The sequence below is a fragment of the Cygnus atratus genome, chromosome 2 (assembly GCF_013377495.2).
Source record: "Cygnus atratus isolate AKBS03 ecotype Queensland, Australia chromosome 2, CAtr_DNAZoo_HiC_assembly, whole genome shotgun sequence".
Lineage (NCBI taxonomy): Eukaryota > Metazoa > Chordata > Aves > Anseriformes > Anatidae > Cygnus > Cygnus atratus.
The window spans coordinates 151,129,526-151,150,654 of record NC_066363.1 but is presented as its reverse complement, the minus strand read 5'-3'; the positions used below and the strand labels follow the sequence as shown (position 1 = coordinate 151,150,654).

The 21,129-nt window shown below is 43.7% G+C and overlaps 2 protein-coding genes across 10 annotated transcripts in view; both read left to right on the top strand.

The window, feature by feature from the left end:
• ASAP1 (ArfGAP with SH3 domain, ankyrin repeat and PH domain 1) overlaps positions 1-11,420 on the top strand; it is a 147,061-nt gene extending 135,641 nt beyond the window's left edge. For 4 of the 7 annotated variants that reach the window (XM_050709265.1, XM_035556294.2, XM_035556293.2 and 1 more), the window contains 3 exons: positions 2,037-2,536; positions 6,347-6,469; positions 8,492-11,420. In XM_050709265.1, coding sequence (XP_050565222.1) covers positions 2,037-2,536; positions 6,347-6,469; positions 8,492-8,566 — 698 coding nt within the window. In that variant the 3' untranslated portion in view covers positions 8,567-11,420. The remainder of the gene's footprint in view (positions 1-2,036; positions 2,537-6,346; positions 6,470-8,491) is intronic. The other 3 variants (XM_035556289.2, XM_035556292.2, XM_035556290.2) reach the window with 1 other exon arrangement.
• A 5,162-nt stretch (positions 11,421-16,582) lies between these two features.
• CYRIB (CYFIP related Rac1 interactor B) overlaps positions 16,583-21,129 on the top strand; it is a 94,084-nt gene continuing 89,537 nt past the window's right edge. The window contains exon 1 of one of the 3 annotated variants that reach the window (XM_035556296.2): positions 16,583-16,701. The gene's annotated coding sequence lies outside the window, so the exon portion shown is untranslated. The remainder of the gene's footprint in view (positions 16,702-21,129) is intronic. The other 2 variants (XM_050709264.1, XM_035556299.2) reach the window with 2 other exon arrangements.

Genomic DNA, 21,129 nt, shown 5'->3' with positions numbered 1-21,129 from the left:
AATCCCCCACTCAGAGCAGGGACAACTTAAAAACTAAACTAGTACTATAGATTGTCTTAGAGGTCCTTTCCAACCTGAATGATTCTACGATTCTATGAACTTTTTGACAAGAGAGCAGGTTGTTCAATGCCATATGCAACCACTTTTTGAGTATCTGGGTGGATAACCTCTCTCAGCACTCCTTTTTTCATCTTTGGCCACTGTTATTGTTGAATTCTTTATTCTACCAAATATCCATATGTCCAATTCCTTAATATCTTTGAAACGAGTGTGTCCATTGCCATGTTTTGGCAAACAGGGTGGTTGTCCTTTTAACTACTTGGAAAGGAATCAGGTACTCTTATGTGCTCAGTTATATATGTATATATATCAGTGACAAACTTGCTGAGACCATCATCCCAGTCAACACCTTATGGTCTTTTTCTTTTTAGAAATATTTTTTATCCTCTTTAAATAAAACCTATCTTATGAGTTCAAAGGGTTTTTGCACTTCTGCATCAGACTATAAAATAGTAAGCAGGCCTACCTCCTACTTCCTCATAATACAGAATCCATCAAGAATACATTGTGCGTGTATGAGTGGATGATTACTCAAGATTATAGAGCCTGAAGATCAGGAAGTGAATACTGCCTGTCCAAACTTTTAAAACTAGGTGGCTGAACTATAGAGCACAAATCACTTCAACAGAAAATGCAAATGTGAAATTATTAAATGATAATTATGATATTACATCATCTTTTGAAAGAGACACTAAATGGTATGATAGAATATGACTAGTAATGAAGTCAACATTTCTTTGATTTAAAATGATATAGATGATTATAGGTGAAAATTTAATATAGCCTCAATCAAAGCACTTTGATAAGGGCTAGTGTCAGTTTTTCATGTTATTTAAGTCTCAAACCAATGTGGATGATCAGTGCTTGTATGTTTCCTACTAGTTAAGTCTAGTAGTTTCTTAAATTGAGGCTTCTGATAATAGCTATTCAATTTCTCCATGGAAATTATGCAAATTTTTGCTCTTTTGGTATAAATAACCATAAAACAGCATGAAAAGGTTCTTTGTAGTAGGTGATATCCAAAGTGAGCGGTGTTGCTTTCTCAGTAAAATGTCATACCACCTTTTTTGCCTGGTACGATATAATAAACCAATGCTGAATACAATATAAAATGATTTCTTCTAGTCAAAATTTGTTACTTTAGTTACGGATCACAACTTTTTTTTTTCTCTCGTTTTCCGTTGCATCTCCTTTAATACAAGGTTGTTTGGCTTGGGGACTATTTGTTGTTTTCAGTTTAAGTTTTTAAGGTAGATTTTAGTCAAGTAACATTATACAATTAGAATTTTTCTTAAGGGAATAAGCAATCGAATCAGTGCATTACACCCAGGAAAGGCTATTTTCATTTTCTTTCCATAAAATCTGCAAAATGCATTGTTATAGAATTTCTCCTCTTCAGTAAATTGTACACATTTAAAATCATCCACTTTGGATTTAGTTTGAAAATCTATATTACAGTTTGTTGTTTAGGATGTAAACACAGTCACTTGCTCTCTTCTTTAAGATTTTACAGACAGTAATACTGAGACTTGATCTTTTTTTGCGTGTGAAGTTCAATTGTATGTGTGAATAATTGGCATTAAAGAGAATTTTCATTGCAGCCATATCAGTGGGTTGATAGACTTCTTTGCAAAATGCATCTTTTTTTTTAATGTTCAATATCTTTGTTCAGGTCTAAAGACCAATCACCTTATTTCAGCACAAGTGGTTAATCTATAAATTGACACCTAGTAGCTGTTGGGTTAAGCACGCCTGGCCTCCAGTAGGAGCAATGAAATGAGACCTAGCATTGTCCTCAGCGAAAGAGGGTTAAGTGAAGTCGCATTGTCTTGCGTTTGTCACAGACTAGGAGGACATATGGGTAGTTATCAGAGCTCAGTGAACATATGGTCATTATACCGTTACAGTTTTGATATGCGCCTCAGTTCTTTAATCTTTAAATGAGATTGTGAATAAACATTCTTCTTTTGTTTTAGTGGCACTAAGAAAAATAGAAACCAGTCATCATCTTTCAATAGATAAATCCAATCAGCACACGGAAATGTTTAAGCCCTCACTGTCCATCGATATACCACAGAAACCACAACCTGGAGATTTGCCCCCAAAGCCTCTGCCTCTGGAACTAACTCAGAAACCTCAAGTAGGAGATTTACCCCCAAAGCCTGGAGAACTACCCCCAAAGCCTCAGCTAGGAGATTTGCCACCAAAACCGCAACTTGGAGACTTACCTCCAAAGCCGCAAATGAAGGACCTTCCTCCAAAACCTCAGCTTGGAGAGCTGTTGGCTAAAACTCAAGGTGGAGAAGCATCACCAAAGCCTCAGCCCTCAGAGGCGAATCAAAAATCTCACTCCTTAGATCTTTCTCCAAATGTACAATCTAGAGACACCGTCCAAAAGCAAGCGTCTGAAGAGTCTAATGACATAACGCATACCTTGCCAGAAACCCCTGTGCCACTTCCCAGGAAAATAAATATGGTAGGTATTATTCCAGCTAGTTAAATTTTTCCATGCAAGGCTTTGAAGTTACCATAGGAGTATCTGTGCAAAAAAGAAAGCCCTTGAGCTAAGCACACAAAGCTGGTAAAGTTATGAGCTGGGACGGGGAATGAGGTGTTTTTTTGTACTTCCAAGCAGCTTCAGCAAATCCTTGGGGTTTACAAGGCCTCTTGCATGCTGAATCAAATACTAGTAATATAAAACGGTAGTCTTGGGAGCATGCTGATGTATTAAGATTTACTAGGGAACTTGGGCATGTCTATCTGTGCAAGTCGTACTTCTGAGTTAATTGGGTTTCTCTGCTGACTGCTTTGTAGATTACTGGAATATGTATATATTTGATTTTTGTAACTGTTAAAAAAGGATATTGAGAGCAATCAGTGCTGACTGATATTAATCAGTAGATTAAAAAAAAAAAGTAAATTACAGGTAAACTGTGACAAACTTGTGAATGTTCCTGTCATGAATATTTGATGTAGGTGTACTTACAAGGTTAACAGAGGTTCAGATATATTGCTCAATTTCTAAAATAGACATGGCTGGATGGTGTCCCATAACGGAGCTGGGGCTGTAACTAGGTTCCAAGTCTCCTTGCTCAATCCCCAGTTCATCTTGCTATCCATCTTGCTAGCAAGTGCAATTTCCATCCAACAGAGGCTTTTTTTCATGCATATGTATATTGAAATCGTTTTATGAAACTCCAGAGTGCTCTCAAGATTTTCATCATTAAGAATACATCAAAAAAGGAGCTGGTTTTGCTTGTCAAATTGGCTATGCAAAGCACTTATGCGAAAGGAAATGTGACTTCCGTTCTGGTAGTGAAAGCAGAGGGTGAGTTTCTCCCGTCGTGTGCTTGTTTGAGAAAGAACACTTTGTGTAGGGCCATTATTCTGCCTGGCTTCTGTGCTTGACTTGTCTGCAACTTCCTATCTGAACTGAGGAAGACGGTACTGGGGCTTCCTGATCGCTCTGGAGATTAGATTAAAAATAAAAAGTATAGGGATCTGATCAAAAGGTGTCTGCAACTATGATTTGTTTGTTTATGTGCTTTTGAATAGAAGGAAGCAAATGACACTGGTCATTCTCAGCTATTTTCCCCTTCTAATAGAGGGAATGACAGCAAACAGTGGATTAGGTTTTGGGATTTGTGTTTTTTAAACTCTCCCCCTATTTTACACAGAAACATCAGGAGTAAAAATTCAGTGTCCTCCAAATTCGGCTGTTTTCATATGTTCAGCACATTAAATGGTTCCTCTCTTTTGGAGTGATCAAAATGCAGATGTATCCATGATAATTACTTTCCACTCTTCTGCTCAGCATTGCGTACGCACATATATCTTTCTTGTCCACTGCACTTCTTTTTCCTCCAGCAATAATGTGTAAGAGTTCATCTTAAATGTGTTTTGCTTGCACTTTCAACCTGTCGCTATTTCCTCTCAGCATAAGCTGATGAAATACTACATGACAGTGCAACATTAAGACCTGTGAGAACAGCCACGAGTACGTGTGGGTACTTCAGTCTTGATTTTTGCCTGTTTAGCTACCAAATAGAGGAGCAAAAATTGGTTTGGGGAAGTTTTAGAAAACCAGTTGTTCAAAATTATTAGGTAGAAATACCAATACTGATAATACGTAAGGTATTAAAATGATATTTTTTGAGAAACTAAGCCTATTCTGAATGCTTGTAAAATAACATTGAACACTTATGTATGTGTTTTACAGAGAAAAAAATGCTTTTTAAACAATTGTTTAGTGTAAATAAGAACATAAAGAGATCATTTAATGACCACAGCAGCTGATTAATATTTGGTCTTGAACAGAAGAAATGTGTTCCTGAATAGGTACTAATATTTGGATACAGAGTTGTGATTTTTGCTTGTTTTTGTTTAAAGTTGCAAATTACATGTCCTGGAATTACTTTCATTTTTTTTTTCCACACACCAGTGCCCCAGTCTCTATTCTGGAAAACGTACACTTTCTTCATATCCATCCTTTCGTAAACCTTCTCAAGATTAATACCACCTCAGGCTTGAATTCTTCCTTCTGCTCTTCTAGGTGAAAGTAATAAAATATTAAAATGTCGTCTGTAGTACTAAACAAAAAGAACCAGGAGCAACTTCAGCCATTCTTCTTGTGTTCTTGCAAGCAGAGTTGCACACAGTCCTCTAAGGTTAGAGGAATAAAACTTCCTGCAGTCTCCTTGCTGAATGATACAATTTTTATCTGTCAAAAGTAGTTGTTTCCCTTCATCCAGTGGGCATTGATTGGAGCTGTTCTTAGTTTGCAAAGCTTCTCTGGAGTTGAAAGCTGGGACGGGCTCCAAATATCCATTAATATTGAATTTCAATCCCTTGTGATAGTTAAGATTTCTGTTCAAATTACCAGAATTTGTTTTAAAAAAAAGAGAGAAAGTGTTTTTTTGAAGTAACTTCTTGCTGCAGCAAGTCCTTGCTGGGGGGGAAAAAGAGGACAAAAAAACTTTCCTTTGATCTCATGTGAATTTCACCTAAGGTATTTCTGTTCATTTGTCTCAAGAGTACATTTTTCCTAGTCTTATGTTGTGTTCGCTGCATCACCCCTTACATATGTAATTGTTATTTTTCTATAACTTCAGTGTGAGTGCTGCTTGCTGTGCGTCTGTTCTGCTGTTGAACTGCACGCATTCTTTATTTTTTTTGCCAAAACGCAGAGGTATTCCAAATGGGTAGGTAATAGCAAAGAGAGAACTCCCTAGGAAATTTCCTCTGTGAAGTTACTTTTGGCTCAAATTCCTCTAAACCTGCTGACTTTTTCTTCGTAGCCCTCCTGCTTCTCATCTCCTTCTGCTGTTCTTGTTTTTTGCATTCTTGTTATCTGACTACTTCTGTTCAAAGAGGAGCTGCAGTTTTTGAAGAAGTGTGGGTATAAAAACACAGGACTATAAAGCAGCAGCATATTTCTGTGAATATAAAGTAGCAGCATATTTCTGTTCACATTGCTTACTTAGTCTATTTGGAAATAATTTAAAGCATTTTTCCTGCCATGGGAAACATATGTTCAGGGAGGAGTCCGTGGCTCAGGCTTTTTCATATGAATTAGCAGCGTGCAGCAAAATGTGACCTAGAAAATACTTGGACTCAGAATAGGGGAACTGTGAGAAAATCTATTGTGAACTATCATCACAAAATAATGCTGCCATCTGAAATTACGATTCTTTTTAATAAGAAATCACTAACATTCTGGATCAAAACCCATTCAGAAATAATTTCCAGATTCAATCCTATAAGCAGATCTGAAGTCAGAGGATATTTTATTTTCCTGCTAGACCCAAACCCCAAATTGAAAGGAATACTGGGATTTAAAGGCAGCATTTTCCTCAGTCTGTACCACTATTGTAATGTTCAGAGGAGATTGGAATTCATCTTCTCCTTTGTTTTGGTTTTTTTTTTTTTTAGTTGTGTATGTATTGAGGAGAAAGAGGGTGGTTGTGCATTGGAAGAATGTAATGACTTTATTTAAGCTTTGATGGAAGATGTGTAGGATACTTATGCAGTGCACTAGATATAAAAGTCTCTTGGGAGTTCTGAATCTTAAGAAAACCTAGACCTGTGTAGGTATCTTCCTTTTTTTCTTTTTCCCCTCGTTGAATCGTAGTTTTTAGATTCTCATGACCTATGACCTAATTGCAGAGAAGGAAATTTGGTGGGCTTCACATTTTCATAAAATAAAGAATAACTGGAAGGTATAACTCATACGATATATTTTCACTGTTCCTCATGTCTTTCATCTAAAACTTCGCTGTATTTTTAGGGAAAGAACAAGGTTAGGCGAGTGAAGACCATTTATGACTGCCAGGCAGATAACGATGATGAGCTCACATTTGTTGAAGGAGAAGTAATTATTGTAACTGGTGAAGAGGACCAAGAGTGGTGGGTATGTATCTTTTCCTTTTATAGCTCCACACAACTTCTTTATGACTTTAAAGGAAAGCCTCTTTTTTCTGATTTTTTTTGTAGTTACTGTTCTGTTTTTTTTTTTACTGGGAGGGGGGAGGGACGCAGCAGGGACAGGTTTTTTTTTTTTTTTTTTTTTGCACAAACAGATGTCCAGCATTTAAACTCATGTTAGAGGAGACGCCCTTTTTCTCTTAGGGTCTGCCTGTTCCTGGGAGTCTGCTAGCAGCATCCTGACTAGGTTTGGCTTTATTGCAGGCTCGTAACAACACATCTAAATTTATTTATTTACATAAGTTGGGCTGTAATGTACGCTAGCTTTCCATCAAGTAAAGAGGATGTGTCATATCTTCACCCCCCTTTAGCATGCTTACGCTCTTCATGAAAAATGGGAAGTGCAATTATCTGCAGTACACCAGAAACGATAACTATTATCTATAGGCGCTGCTGGGAGTCTGAAAAACTACTTGAAATTAGTGCTCCCACTTGCTGATTTTTTTTCCCTAAATGAGAGGTAGCCGATCAACATTTTCTCCCATCCTGTGTCATAATTTTGTATCATACTCCTCCCCCCTTCTCTGCGCTATTGTCTTTGATTTTTTAGTACTAACCTCAGGCTTTCTCAGCCCTGCTCGGGGGCTCCAGCCTCCCTTGAAACTCTAATTGCTGTTTCCAAAGCCCTCCTATATCAAAGTGCCCCACCTGAGAGTTACTACTGGGGAAAATGAGACAGGTTTCATTCAATTTGATTAAAACAAATTCTTACTGCAATGCTACCTATGATTTCCTAATCTAAGTGCGATGCAATCTTTGCTGTTTTGGTTCTAGCTACACGGTTTCCTCTCACTCCTCAGCAGGACATTTAAATGTGGAAAAATTTCAGCTGAAAAGATGGTATCAAAATAGCAATGTGCAGCAAAAAGCTGCTGTGTTCGCCATACCATTCAGTCCATGATTATAGTTTCGTTAGTTGCTGAATCTGTTTAGTGAAGTACGCAGGGGTTTTATGAAGCCGCACGCCTAACAAATTCCATGAAGCACTCCGGTTCGAGCATTTCTGAGGAGGGAAATGAGCGCTGTTGACTCATACGTTTCAAAAATTTGGCTCTACAAGAGGAAATGGCCAGCCCTGCATGTTTCCCCTTCCCATTTTGTTAGTTCGTGGAAGAGGAAGGAGATACATTATTATTCTGAAAGTAGTGAGCAGCGCTGTAGCAGGATGAGGAGAGGGTTATGTGGTCAGTTGAGACTGCTGCTCCAGTGCTATCAGTTTGACAATTGTTTACCATAAGGCATTTTGGACACGAAAAGTTCATATAGAAAGTGCTGTCTTTGTTAGACGTTGCTTGAAAATTTCTTTATAAATGACTGTTATTCAAAGTATGTAAGAAATTGTATATGGAAAGTGCTTAATGGGACAATGCTGTCATTTGTTACAAACACCAGTATGCACATAAATCGTTAGAAGTCATGCTATAATTGAATGAGAAAACAGCTAGGCCTTTATCACGTCAAATAAGTGAATTTTATCTAGGATTTATTGTATCCAGCAATGCAGATTATCATAAGTAACTTCACAATTGTAAGCAGGCATTCCCTCAAGTGAGATGTTTAGCATTATTCAGTTAACTAAGACGAATGCTTCTGAGAGACGTGTGCCTTGTTACTGCAAGTTAATCTGTCAGAAAATAGAGAGTAGGCCTTCAGTTTTGGTGAGGTTCTTGAAATTAGTGGTGTATATAGCCCCTACAGGTTTCTAAATTCAGCTGTAGCTTTGTTCTCTCTAGCTTTAGTTGGCTTGTCGTATTTATAATATGCTCGTGTGGTTTTGTTTTGCTCCTTTACACGAATTCAAATGTTAGCTAAGGTATGCCTTAAACTAGCAAAGAACTTGCAGAGGCTCCATAATATCTATGCAATTCTGCTGTTTTTTAATGGAATAAATGCTGTTTGTGAACAAGATCTGTATGCGTATTTACATTTTTTTTCTCTTGTGTTGCAGATCGGCCACATCGAAGGACAGCCAGAGAGGAAAGGGGTCTTTCCAGTGTCCTTTGTGCACATTCTGTCAGACTAGTAAAAACAAACAACAAAAAAACTAAACTTGAGCATTGCACATTCTTCATGCAAGACGGGCTTTTTAGCAAAAGCAAACGCTGCTGCCTCCCTGTAATCCTGTGCACAGTTGTATATATAGCTGCTGTTACAAATTAAGAATTCATTTAAGTTTCACCTCATGAGGTTGAATTATATGTATTGTAAATATACTGTGTTATTCTGCCTTTGCCAGTATTATGGTAGCCTTGGAAGCTGGCACGCCTTATTGGGTTTGTTGAAGCCATCCTCGGCATCTAGCACTTACATCTCTGTCTAAGCTGTTAAAAATATGTATGAACTGCCAGCTTTCCAAACATAGGTGGTCTCCATCAACCATGTAACTGTACAGAAAGGACTGTTCCTAATAACTCGGTATTCTCAATATACAATTAGCAGAAAGTTAGAATGAGTGAATGGTTTTGGACAATTTAAAAATCAGTCTGCAGTTTCTAAGTGTATGCAGTTTACAGCTATGAAACCCACTTCGGTATTTATTTAATATAGTGCTCAGTTAAGTGTAATTATGAAGACAAATATTCACTGACTTTACAGATAACAGTAATGTTTTATGGTGTGCATACAGCATTTCATGTTTATATTATGTGGACCTATGCCAAACTGTGATTGCAGTTCCCCTGTGATATTACCTCACTTTGAAAAGTTACAAATTTATTTCATTCGAAAACTTATTTTAATGAAAATTAGTCATATTGTTCTTTAGTAGATATATGTGAAATTTGCTGGTTTCTTTCACTGAATTCTTAGTAACCAAGGACTTCTAGAAAATGTTAACTGTTGACATTATGCATGCATTTAGATGCTTACTTGAAACCTGCCTTTGTACAAAAGTAGTACTGTAGTCATGTAGCTACATTTGAAGAAGAGAACATTTTAACTTAATTGCTATTCAGATTAATGTGAGCTTGCAACAGTATTTGTTTATAGCTAAATTGGCTCTTTGAAAAATGATTTTGTGGGTTCTTTTTCCTCTGTCTTCAACCTTGCTAAAAGTTAGTTATCTAAATAAAATTTCTTAAGTGGTGGTATAAGGATAAATTTAAATTATTTTTAATTGCTTTAGAAAGTGGAAGTTAATACGACCTTTCATGCATTTGATCAGGCTGTTAATAACTCAGATGACAAGTATCGAGCTGGTTTTAGTAAAGTTCACTAAACGGTAACTGTAGTAGTCTCAATTCAAAGCACCAGCTAACAAGCATTATTATAAAACTAATTGGTAAGAAAATCATTAGAAGGCTGCATTTGACCTGAGGTTTCTTGAAAGTTGGTATAAAGCTGCATTGCCAGAAAACACTTACATGCATTACTGAAAACTTTCATTAACTGTGTCACTTTCAAGATCATTTTTTAACTTTGAAACATAATGCTATTGTGTTTTTTCCCATGGTTTGTCTGTAGCGGGTTCCATAACTTTCATATGTAGCTTCGCATTACTTGTGTTAAATGTTATTTTGGCTTCAGTACCTAGCAGTGCTATTTCAAAGCAGATTGTCTTGGCTGCATGGAAAGATTTTCATTTCATAAAAGCACATCTCAGGCTCTCTGAGGGCTTTCATTTTTAATTCAGTTTTACAAGACTGTAGTCAGTGAATATTTAATTCTGTTTGTGGTTAATATGGAAACAAATACCAGTCTAAACCCCAGATGGAAAAAAAACGGAAAAACATTTATCAACTGTTAATGGTTTTATCACTTATGATAAAAGTTTATAAAAAAAATAAAATTACACAATGAGTGAGCGAGCCTGCTGGCATCTAACCTTCAGTATTACCAGTTCCAGTATTTCAGACTTTACTCTGTTTTTTTTATGGAAAGGAAGTCAGGATTAGCATTTATTTAGCATTCCATTTTAGCCATTAATACAATGTTTTAAGTTGCATTAAAGAACAAAACCTATTCACTTTTGTGGTCAATTGTATTTTTAAGTGATCTTGAAATAAACTGATAAAAAGCAAACCATATAAAGAAAACCTAGGCATGTAAAATTATGTAGAGTCAAATGTCTATTCTTTTCTATGCTCTTTAAAATAGTATACATATGCATTTTATAAAATTAAATGAGTTCCATCGGGAACAATAGTTCTGTTTATTCTGGCTTATTGTGGGTCATAAGAAATCTGAAAATGTATGATATTGATTGAGTTTAAGTACAGTATTATATTTGAACTCAATGAGCCACTGTCTGCGATTTTGTACATGACATAGTATTTGGAAAGTCTAAATCTTTATGGAAAATTAGCTGATAGGGGCTGGGGGGAGGGCCAGGGGAAGGTGCCCCCAGAGGGGGAAGTATGCTCTGCAGATGTCTTATTTACTGTTGAACAACAGTTGCTATTTATTTTTTTATTACATAGAACATCACATGTACAGAAATCAGATCTGATCATGCCACTAGTTAAAATCTTGAATTCTCATTGAATGTTAAGGTAAAACATCAGTACACTTGTCTATTCACATGTATTTAATGTGACAGTTTTTGAGTACTGTATGTGTTAATTTCTACTTTTTTAATATTTAAAATTGCTTTTAAATAAATGTATTCAGTTGATCCCAGATATCTGAACAAGGCCCTTTTGTCAACTGGAACATCATCCAGGGAGAAAATTCGGATTCCCAGCAGGTAGAACTTCAACACTTGACATGTTTCCTCTTGACTAGAAACCACCCCTTCTATAACGCCATTTAAATGTGTTACCGGTTGTTAAATGTGGATGCAATCGCCTTTTTTCTGGAAGACTTGACTTACTAAGGCTAGCATCAAAACACTTTGTTCCATGAGTTTCGATTTGCTTTCTCTGTGGCTTCAGTAGACTCCGTGGAAAGCCCGGTGTGTCTTTGTTTTCTAAAGCTGGCCCTTCTGGTTGAAAAGAGCTGCCCAGCGTGGTCCTCTGCCCTACTGCCTTGCGAGCCTGTGAGCAGGAAAACCAGACCCGGCAGCAGCCCTCAGCCTGACTCGAGCAGTACTAACCTTTCCCGGACGGAGGTGACGTTATTGCTTAGAATTTCAGGTCTGATCCAGCGCGTAGATTTTATTTGCCCCCAGCTGGGTGCTTGGAAGTTTTTCATTTAACACCCAACTGCTCCAAAAAAGAACAAGTCACTTGAAATTACTTTTTCATCCTTTAGCCGGAGGAAAAGTTGGAGTGTAGAGTTATCAGATCTGGTTTGTATCAAAAATAGTAACCGCAACAGCACAGGGCTCAGGAGGCTGCTGCGATGAGGTAGCTTCTTGAGCGCTGTGCTGTAGTGCAGGCATTGCCTGGGTTCTTTGTGGAATATTCTGCTCAGTTAGTTTGGGATTTTGAATTTGCATAGGCTACAAATTTTGGAGGAGGGGAAGTGAAATGTGGACCAGGGAGCAGGAGAAGCAGTCTGGTTAAATACTTTGCTCTTGCTCAGTTTCTATCTTATCTCAGTATTTCACACAGCAGCATTCATAGATCTGCTGGTTCCAGTAACCTCAGTCTTTGTCCTACTTGTATTACTTGCTCTTCAGTGACATGTATGATTTCCTTTTGCAAGCCAAAATTGAGGTGGGTATTTCATATACTGTTTGGAGCTGAAGAGGCCAAGACAAGCACGTGCCCCAGTAACACCCGTTATTCAGGTTTACAAAGTTTCAGCCATTTCACTCTTTTTCATGGCAAACTTAAAGCTCATAATTTAACAGAGACTAGTGGTCAACACCAGTGAAAGTGATGCAAATCATAAATACCAATCAATGAAACTGTGAATAGCCTCCCTCCCCCTCCCCCCCCCAAAAAAAAAAAAATCCAACCCTGTCAATATGATTTAATAGTTTTCAGATGCTTCCCCCTTCCCCAAACTGTAGTTCTGGGTGATAGTTGACGGGCATTAATAACAAATTACTTTACTTTCCCAACAGGCTGTCCTGTTACCAGTTCACAGCTTCATGGTGTTCACACCCTGGACTGGTAACCCTCTGGTGTCAGGAAACCAGAATATGACAGAGGAGCAAAAGTCATCCCTTAATATTTAAAGTTCAGCTTCAGACTTTGGTTACTTACAGACACCTTAGCTGCTTACCCTTGCGTTTAAGGCTGTTGGGGGTGCTTTTGTGACACTTATTTTAGCCCTTCTAAAACTGATGTAGGCTTATGAGATGGATACAGAATGCACCCGGGACTGTGAGATGTTTTCGTCTATATAGCTGTAAGCCCCACATTTTCTTACCTAATGCAAACTATTTCAAGTTGTCTTAACGATACTTCCAGGGCTATACAGGACATGATTTAGAGCCCAGCCATCTGCCGAGAGAGTGCTCAAGTTTCTTCTTGAGATAAGCGAAGTGCTGTTTGTCAACTTGTAGTTAAGCTCACAGCCCCCTGTGCCGCAGCGTGCACAGGACCTGCGAGTTTTGGCTAGTTCTCGTCAGCTGGTGTTGGAGTAACGCTAAAACCGATAGTGTGTCACTGTACAGGCCTTGCCTTGTTCCTCGGCAAGTTACAGAACAGACCCCAGTGTATGCAGTAGGGCAGATGTCTGCTCTAGTCTCCTTTTATAATAGCGGGGGTGAGGGACAAACAATTCGTGATGGCTATCGCAGCTGCTAACCCCGCTGGAGCAGAGGAGAAAGCTAATCAATAGCTTGCTGTACTGCCCGATGGACGAGTGTTTGGAACAAGCTTTACGCTTACCTGGAGCCTCAAATCCAGCGTTAATGCTGCTGTGCAGTTCCTGCCTGTCTGCTCTTGTCACGTAGTGTCTGATTAGAAATGTTCCCTCCCTTATGTTTGTTATTTTTTGCTGAAAGGTGGTGTGTGGCTAGGTCCATTCCCTCATTTTTATTTTTTTTTTCTCTTTAAAGTTTGAGAATGTTGTTATGCTTCAGATACCACCAGAAATTCAGAAATCTGATTTTTTTTTTCTTAGTCACGTTGTGTAAAAGAATCACCCTTGAACACGTAAGACTGCCCTAGAATGGCTGCATATAGAGGTTATTTCACTGTTTACCATTGTTTGGTTCAATTAGTGGCATTAACACGTTTTTTGGTAACTAATTTACTTAGTTTCTTTTCCAGGACATACTACAGGAAGAACTTACCACAGCTGTCCGTAAACTCTGTAAACAGTAAGGAGTAGCATGCAATAGCTTGAAGTCTGAAGCTGTTCTCAAACCTTGTTTAATAATGTGTTTTTCTTTGTCCCTCCCTGCTTCCACATCCCTGCTACTCTAGTAAGTGTAAACATGCCTCTGAGTTGGACTTTTTAGTGTTTAAATAAAAATCAAAACTTGCTACTTACAGAAAAGTATTTAAAAAGTGCTGCTGAGCTTCAGGGTGAAAAAGACAAGCCACCTCTTGAGCGAAGCCTGCCCAAAAGTCAGCAGCTGTTTGCTGGTTAAGCAGGGTTTTTGTAATGGCTTTCTGCTGGAGCCTGCAGCCTTCCTTAGTGACCTGATGACCCCAGTAGCCACACAGTTTCAAAGATACCTTGAAAATGAAAGCAGGCATTTTTTTTTCAAATTAGGACGGATTATGTTGCCTGTAATCACTTGCCTATAATGCAAACTATCTCATCCCTGGCCCTAGACCTATATACTCGTGTTTCCTAGCCTTCCCTTAATTCACTGTACATGTTAAATTTAGAGCTGTAGCTCTACTGCAGTAATTGTAGGCAGGAAAGCAAGAGCAGTCAGTGAGCTGCAGCTCCTTCCTGCAATGGCCAGCCATGTGCTCTTATTCCAGCTGAGACCTTCTGTTGTATGGAAGCTCATCCAGGAGCTGGAAGAAGGTGTGTGGAGCAACTCGGGGGACGTTGCGTCAGTAGAAGCGTGGGGATGAATGGTGGATTTATGATCCAGGATCTTCCTTAGTCTCTATCTTCCCTGTAGGAAGTAGGCCAACCTCTATAGAAAGGCACTGGAGAGAAAATGCTTCAACTGCCTCCATAGGGTACACAGAGTTCGTAGCCTGCTTATTAGGGAAATGTAGCAGCTTGGACAGCTGGAGAGTGAGGAGCTTCCAGTGTTGAGCTTCATGTGAACTGAAATGGCATCGAGTGATGGAAGGTGGGGACTGATAAGTCTTTTTCAGAGGGGATTTTGGCATCTCTCCTACCTCTGTGGCACAGGTCTGGAACACAGCTGCCTTGCTGAGGGCTGGATTTTGCTCAGGATTATCTAACTCAGCATCTGTGTTCCTGCGAGGTCTGAATGGGATGCGACCAGGTACAGCAGAAAAGCTCCTCCTGTGCCTCCTTCCCTGCTGGGGCGCGGAGAGAGCTGGGATGAAAAAACAATAATAAATCTGGGGGTGGAAGATGCCCTCTACTTCAAAACTCTGGAGAGCAGAATTTTCTTCCTTCCATCTTCCAATGGCAGTTTTGCCTAAGTGTTTTTCCTGTGCAAAATAAAGCCCCTAGCAATATTTATTTAGCCAGGGGTCTTTCTAGGGTCACCACCTCCCCCTCTGTGTAGCTGGCATCTGTTCTGCTCGTGATCCACAGGGTTAGCTGCTCATCTACTGCAATAACACACAAGTGGCGAAATAATATAAAAGAAGGGATCTGAGTATAGTGCTTCTGTATAGCAGTTCCGTTTCCTATGTGGCATCTCAGAGCAGCTAGCTCTGCCTCCAGCCTCCCTGCTGTCACCTTTCCATCTGCTTTGGGCCACGTACAGGTTTTGTAGTCGCTGTGGCATTGCAGAGAGCTGTGTGCCACAGCACAGGGCCTTGCTGGGGCTGCAGAGCGAGCTGCAGCATCGGAGCCCCCTGCAAGCTCCTGCCCATAAAGCTGGCTAGCAGAATGCCATTTACAGAAATTAACTTAAGAGCTGTTACCCCATCTAATCCCTATCCGTTCCTAAAAGGGATTGACGGCGCTGGAGAACAACAGCATCTGTCACTGGAGGGAGAGCCCTGATGCAGCCTGAGCAGTCCTTTGTGCTGGGCAGGTGGAACGGGGGTCCTGGGGGAATCCTTGCTCCTTCTGCAAGCAAGATGCCATCAATAGTTGGTACGAAAGAGGAGACAGCATGCAGGGTTCCTCAGGGTTGTCATAGGTGCCTGAGCACAACTCTGGCCCCAGGACCACCAGCCGTGGGGCCTTCCTCCAGCTTCTAGCCCACAGCCCAAGCCAGCCGGTCGGGCTGAGGGCAGCGCTCTGTCAGCCTTTGCACTCTGAAGACTCTTGTAGGTGATTGTTTTTGGTATGTACGCATTTAAACTTCCCAGAACACCTTTGAGTGTTGCTGCTGGCTGGTGTCTTCCTACTTCTGCAAAACTGTCTCATTCTCTCTTCATCAAAGGTTTCATGTGCGTTTGACGGGAATGGTCATGCTGAAGTTGTCCCTGTTCCTGCTGAGGTGGCAGGATGAGGCCGGGTCACATCATAGAATAGAATCACAGAGTGGTTTGGGTTGGAAGGGACCTTAAAGCCCATCTGCCTGTCCCTGCCAGGGGCAGGGACACCTCCCACCAGACGAGGCTGCCCAAAGCCCCATCCAGCCTGGCCTTGGACACCTCCAGGGATGGGGCAGCCACAGCTTCTCTGGGCAGCCTGTGCCAGGGCCTCACCACCCTCACAGTGAAGAAGTGACCTCGCGAAGGCTCCCGGGGGGACCCTAGGTGCGAGGAAATCCCAGTGGATTTGTCACCACCACAGGTGCCTGAGGTGGAAGGGGACACGCTGGTGCCAGCAGAGCAGCCGAGTGTATCGGGTTGTGCCCGCATCCACACTCCGCATCCTCCTTTGGCTACAAACCTTCATCCCCCTCCCTCCTCCTCCTCCTCACCCCACCTCAGCACCCCCTCCCTGAGGCCAGCGAAGGACCCCAACCCACAGCACCCCACTCATCCCCCCTTCCTATCCCCCATTTTGGGACCGCTTCACCAGCCCCCGGGGGGTGAATGCTTCTCCCTCCTCCGGTGCTCGCTAGCAGCGGGCCGGGGCAGGGCGGCCCAGCCGGGCCCGATGAAGGTGCCGGAGCCTCCTCTTCCTCCCCTCGGGGCTCGGCTTCCTTTTATAGCGATGCGGCACCGCTCTCGCCGCCCAACCTGCGGCGGCGGAGCCGGCCCCCGGCAACCCGGAAGGCGGCGGCGGGCTGAGCGCCGCGGGCGGCCCCGCGCCCAGGTACCGAGCCCCGGGGGGAGCCGGGGAGGGGGGTCCCGAGGGGAAGGGGCGAGGAGGCGGCTCCCGGAGCCCTGCTGAGGGGCCCCGAGCCCTGCTGGGGGGCTCCGAGCCCGGCTGAGGGGCCTCGCCTTCGCCCCGCGAAAGGGTGGGTTCAGGGGGAGCTGTGAGGGGATCCCCCCGTGGTGGTCTGTCAGCTCCCTCCCAAGAGGCTGGGGGGGGAGCAGGAGACCCAGCCCCAGATGTCCGTGGAAAACTGAGGGGGGGATACGGTGGAGTGTCAGCGAGATGGGGTGGATGGTTTGGGGGAGGAAGCTGGGGTTTGGCTTCGTGTCCTGCTGCCTGCAATGGATGGAGGTGCGTGGTTCGGTTTCTGTCCCAGGCTGGGCACGTTGTGCTTGGTTGTCCCCTCGCGCCAGGACAGATGCCAGGCTGGAGGCTCCTCACGCAAATCTAGCACCTGCTCCTGGCTGCACAGCCGAAATTCAGCCAGCTAGAAGGTCAGCGAGGAAGCGAGAACTTGTGCTTTGGTGACTGCCTGGCCTGGGCAAGGACAGCGGCGTGGCTGTGATGGTGGCTCTGTGTGAAAACTGCCCCGGCCTCTTAAGCAAGTCGTGGCGTTTCAAAAGGATTAATGGTGAAACAGAGAGGAAATCGCACGCAGCCACCCCTAAACCGTGATCTGGCTGCGCGGTGTAGAGCCACGTTACCGTTTTGCTGTTTAAAAAAGTGTTATCTCTAATAAATGAATCGTTCTTTAGTGTGCATGACCCCAGAAAGGCGTAAGGGGTACGCCTCTTGTTCCCTAGGCTTGTGATTAAACCAGGGAAGATACAGTTTTTCCACCCAATGTCCGTCCCCTAGCAGCGTGGGGTTTCATCGGCTCCTGTCTGCACTGCTCCCGGTCAGACCGATGGGCACGGTCAGCCCGTTTTCCACTGGTTGTCACCACTTGGTTTTCGGGGTGCAGCGGGGTCAGTGGCACGGATGGTCCTATGGGTCAGGAGGAGAAGCTCGCTGGAGAGATGAGGTTTCCGAGCAGGTCTGAGGCAGGGAGAGCAGTGTCCCACATGGAAAATGGCAACCAACGGGAGCTGTCTGACGAACAGGACTTCCAAAAATGTTTCCAGTAAAGTCAAGAGCATCTGTTTCCTTAAACGAGATCGAGAGTTCGGATTGCTCAGCGAGGAGTATGTACAAGGGATTTTCAATAATGTCCATGGCGCAGCTCAGGCTTGGGGAAAAAAACAAAATAAAGAGGCCTCATTTGGTGCCTCTAAAGGTGGTGTGGCCAGCAGCAGCAGTGTGAGAGGGCAGTGGAAAGCGTAACGCAGCCTGTAGGTGTGGGAGGGCACGGCCGCTCTTCACCGCTATTTCTTTTTACTCAAAGGTATCAGAGAATAAGTAGTGACTTAGAAGAATAAAGGGCAATGTTCGACTGAGATACTTCCTGTGCTTGTTGGAGAAGAACAAGGACGAGAGTATTTTGAAAGTAAAAGCTTATTTCCTGCAAAAAACTTTTGCTGAAGTGAGGGGTAAGATCATTTCAGAGCCGGAGTCGCGGCTGCGGTGACTCGGGCCAGCCACGCTGGCATCTGGACAGGGCTTGGCTGAGGCAGAGCCGAGGGCACCGGGCGCTGGGCTGTCTGAGCCTGCAGCGGGGGAACAGGCGCAGCATCGTGTGCTTCTCTTGCCTCACCGAGAACAGGAAGACGGTCTGGCCTGTTCCCCTGCCTGCAAACAGCCTCGCTCAGTAGACTTGGTACCACCTGGCCTCGCTCTGCCTCTCCTCCGGAGGCTGAGTGGCCGCGGTGCGGTCTCCTGCCCTCCCAGCAAGTGTCCAGGAGCACAATGCCTGCGTGGGTACCAGGACTGCTCCTGTAAGCTGAAGGTCGTTCCTACGGTGCCTGTCTCAACCATGGCTTAGAAAGGCTTGTCTCCGAGGTCAGCTCCAGCCGAGATCTATCTTCCTAATCGTCTGGTTTAGGTTTTCCTTTAGTGCTTACTGTGGCTGTAAGCTTGCTTATCTGCCACATCGCCGCTGTCATGCAGAGCTGCACGGTCCCACCAGGAGCTTTCCCCTGCAGGAGCGTGCTCCTGGGCGAGGAGGTGGCCTCGGAGCAGCCTGCAGCGCTCCGGGCTCCTGCAATACAGTTGTTGGAGCGGGGATTTCCCATCTGCAGCCAGGCTGTGTTTCATGATGGATAGAGAGCGCCTTGCACAGCGTCTGCAATTGCCCAGCTGTTCAAAACCTTCGTTTTGCACTGCTCTAAGTGGATCTCGATGTAGCGTGGATTTTCTTTTGCTTTCTGAGCTGTATTGCTGTCCCCGCTGGGTGTGGTTTTAAAACTCTTCCCCCCAGAGTTCTGTGGGTTTTTTTGTTTGGTTGCTTGCTTGTTTTTTGAGTGCTGCACACGTGAATTTATTTCCTTAAAACCTTTCTGCATTGAAGATGCTCAAATTGAGTATACGTGTGACCTTGTGGAATTAGGTGGGACAAGTCTAACATACAGCTCTGGTTTCCATTCCCAGCAGCTCTTTGCATGGTATGAGATGCTTTTCTATCATTCAGAAATGCAATTAAAAAAAAAATGCTGCTTTTGATATCTGCTTTGCAGAAATGCTGTAAGACCTACTCCAGGGTATCTAGCGAACAAGCTCTTCTTGTTTTCTCAAAGGCTTCCAGGGTAGAAAGGGAAGACTATCAGGCCTTCTAACTGCAGCAACAAATGAGGAAATTTATCTGAGCCTCCCTAGGACAGCCTTTGTCTCAGCCAGAATTAGGATCCCCGCCCCACACATCTGCCTTGCTGCCAGTCTTGAGCCCAAGGCTCTTGGCCACAACCCTCGCTATTCGAGGAAAAAAATCACGGGCAGTAGATGTAATCTGCACTATGAAAATCTAATCTGTGACCTAATTTGTTGTGATACCATGAAGAACCTGTCAGCAGCGATCACTGTAACCGGCGGAGCAGACGCGCTGCCCGCTTTCCAAGAGCTCTCCGCGGAGCAGCCTCGGAGGCAGCCGCGCTGGGCCGAGCGTGTACGTTTGAAATCCTCCTTCGCTGCCAAATTTGGGGAATAATACACAGCCAGTGCTCCGACCGCTTTCGTTACTCTTGTAAAATGAAAGTGGTGCAGGCACTCTTCCTGCGTGTGGAGATGAAACTCTTCTGCAGGCGCTGCCGATCAGGCGGCTTTGCTGTGTGAGAAGGAAAATGGGCTGCAACAGGAGCGGGGCAAATTTTGGTGCGTGTCCTGAGAGCTGCTTGCCTGGTAATTGCTCCTCTGGCTCGGCTGTGGCACTACTTTGGTGGAACCAGCTCGCTCGGCGAGGGGTGTTTGTGGGAACGACTTCTCACCGGTGTGTGGTGAGCTCTCACGGGCTGGTTCTCAGGTCAAAATGGGCCGGATTTGGGTACAGTCCCTTTTACTCAAGTCCGCTGTCCTTCAGGGGAAAAAACGATCTTCTGTGGTGTGTTACTGAACCCACAGCACCGCCAGTCTTGCTCCACGAGAACTGATAAGGCAGGAAAGTTTTACAGCTTGGGAATGTGCAAGTAGGAGGCCGATAACTGGAGGTGGTGTTCCTAGGTCTGGGCACGGCTGCATCTGACAGGGAGAAATCTTCACTGAGGAACTACGGCTCTGTCAAAAACTGACAGCAGAGCTGGGCTTCCTGTGTGATTGTTCTAGAAATAACAGTTCCCCTTTTTTAAAAAATATTATCTTTAAAGTGACTTTCTTGAAAGTACTCAATTAAAATGTGCCGGGGTGTGCAGCCTATTAACAATTGCTCGGCTTTGTGTCCTTGCCCAGCAACACACCGTCAGTCCCTTCGGGCTTTGAGGGCCTCCCGGTTCCACGCACACCTCAGGCACACGTTTGCGTGGCCTGCACGTATTTGTGTAGCTTTTGGTAAACTCTGGGTCCTTGTACCCGTGCCGGGCACTCGGTGCTCGTGTCTCAGCGTGCTGTTTGTTGATTTGTGCTCGCTCCGGGCTTTTCCCTCCACCCACTCGCTTCCTCTCACCAGCGGCCAGCAGCTCCTCACGCGCTGCGGGCAGGATCCCCGCCTGGTCAGGGTCTCGGCGCCTCGCCGCGGGTGAGCGGAGCAGCAGAGGCAGGGGGCGGGCACCTGGACGTGTCCGGGGGATCTTCTCCCTTCTTCTTAGCGCTGGTGGGGCTGCAGCTGGAGGGCTGAGGCTGGCTCTGGGTGTCCCAGTACAGTGCTGTGTTCAGGTTTGGGCCCCTCACTACAAGAAGGACGTCGAGGCCCAGAGAAGGGCTACGAAGCTGGTGAAGGGCCTGGAGCACAAGTCCTGTGAGGAGCGGCTGAGGGAGCTGGGGGTGTTTGGTCTGGAGAAGTGGAGGCTCAGGGGAGACCTCACTGCTCTCTGCAACTGCCTGAAAGGAAGGTGTGGGGAGCTG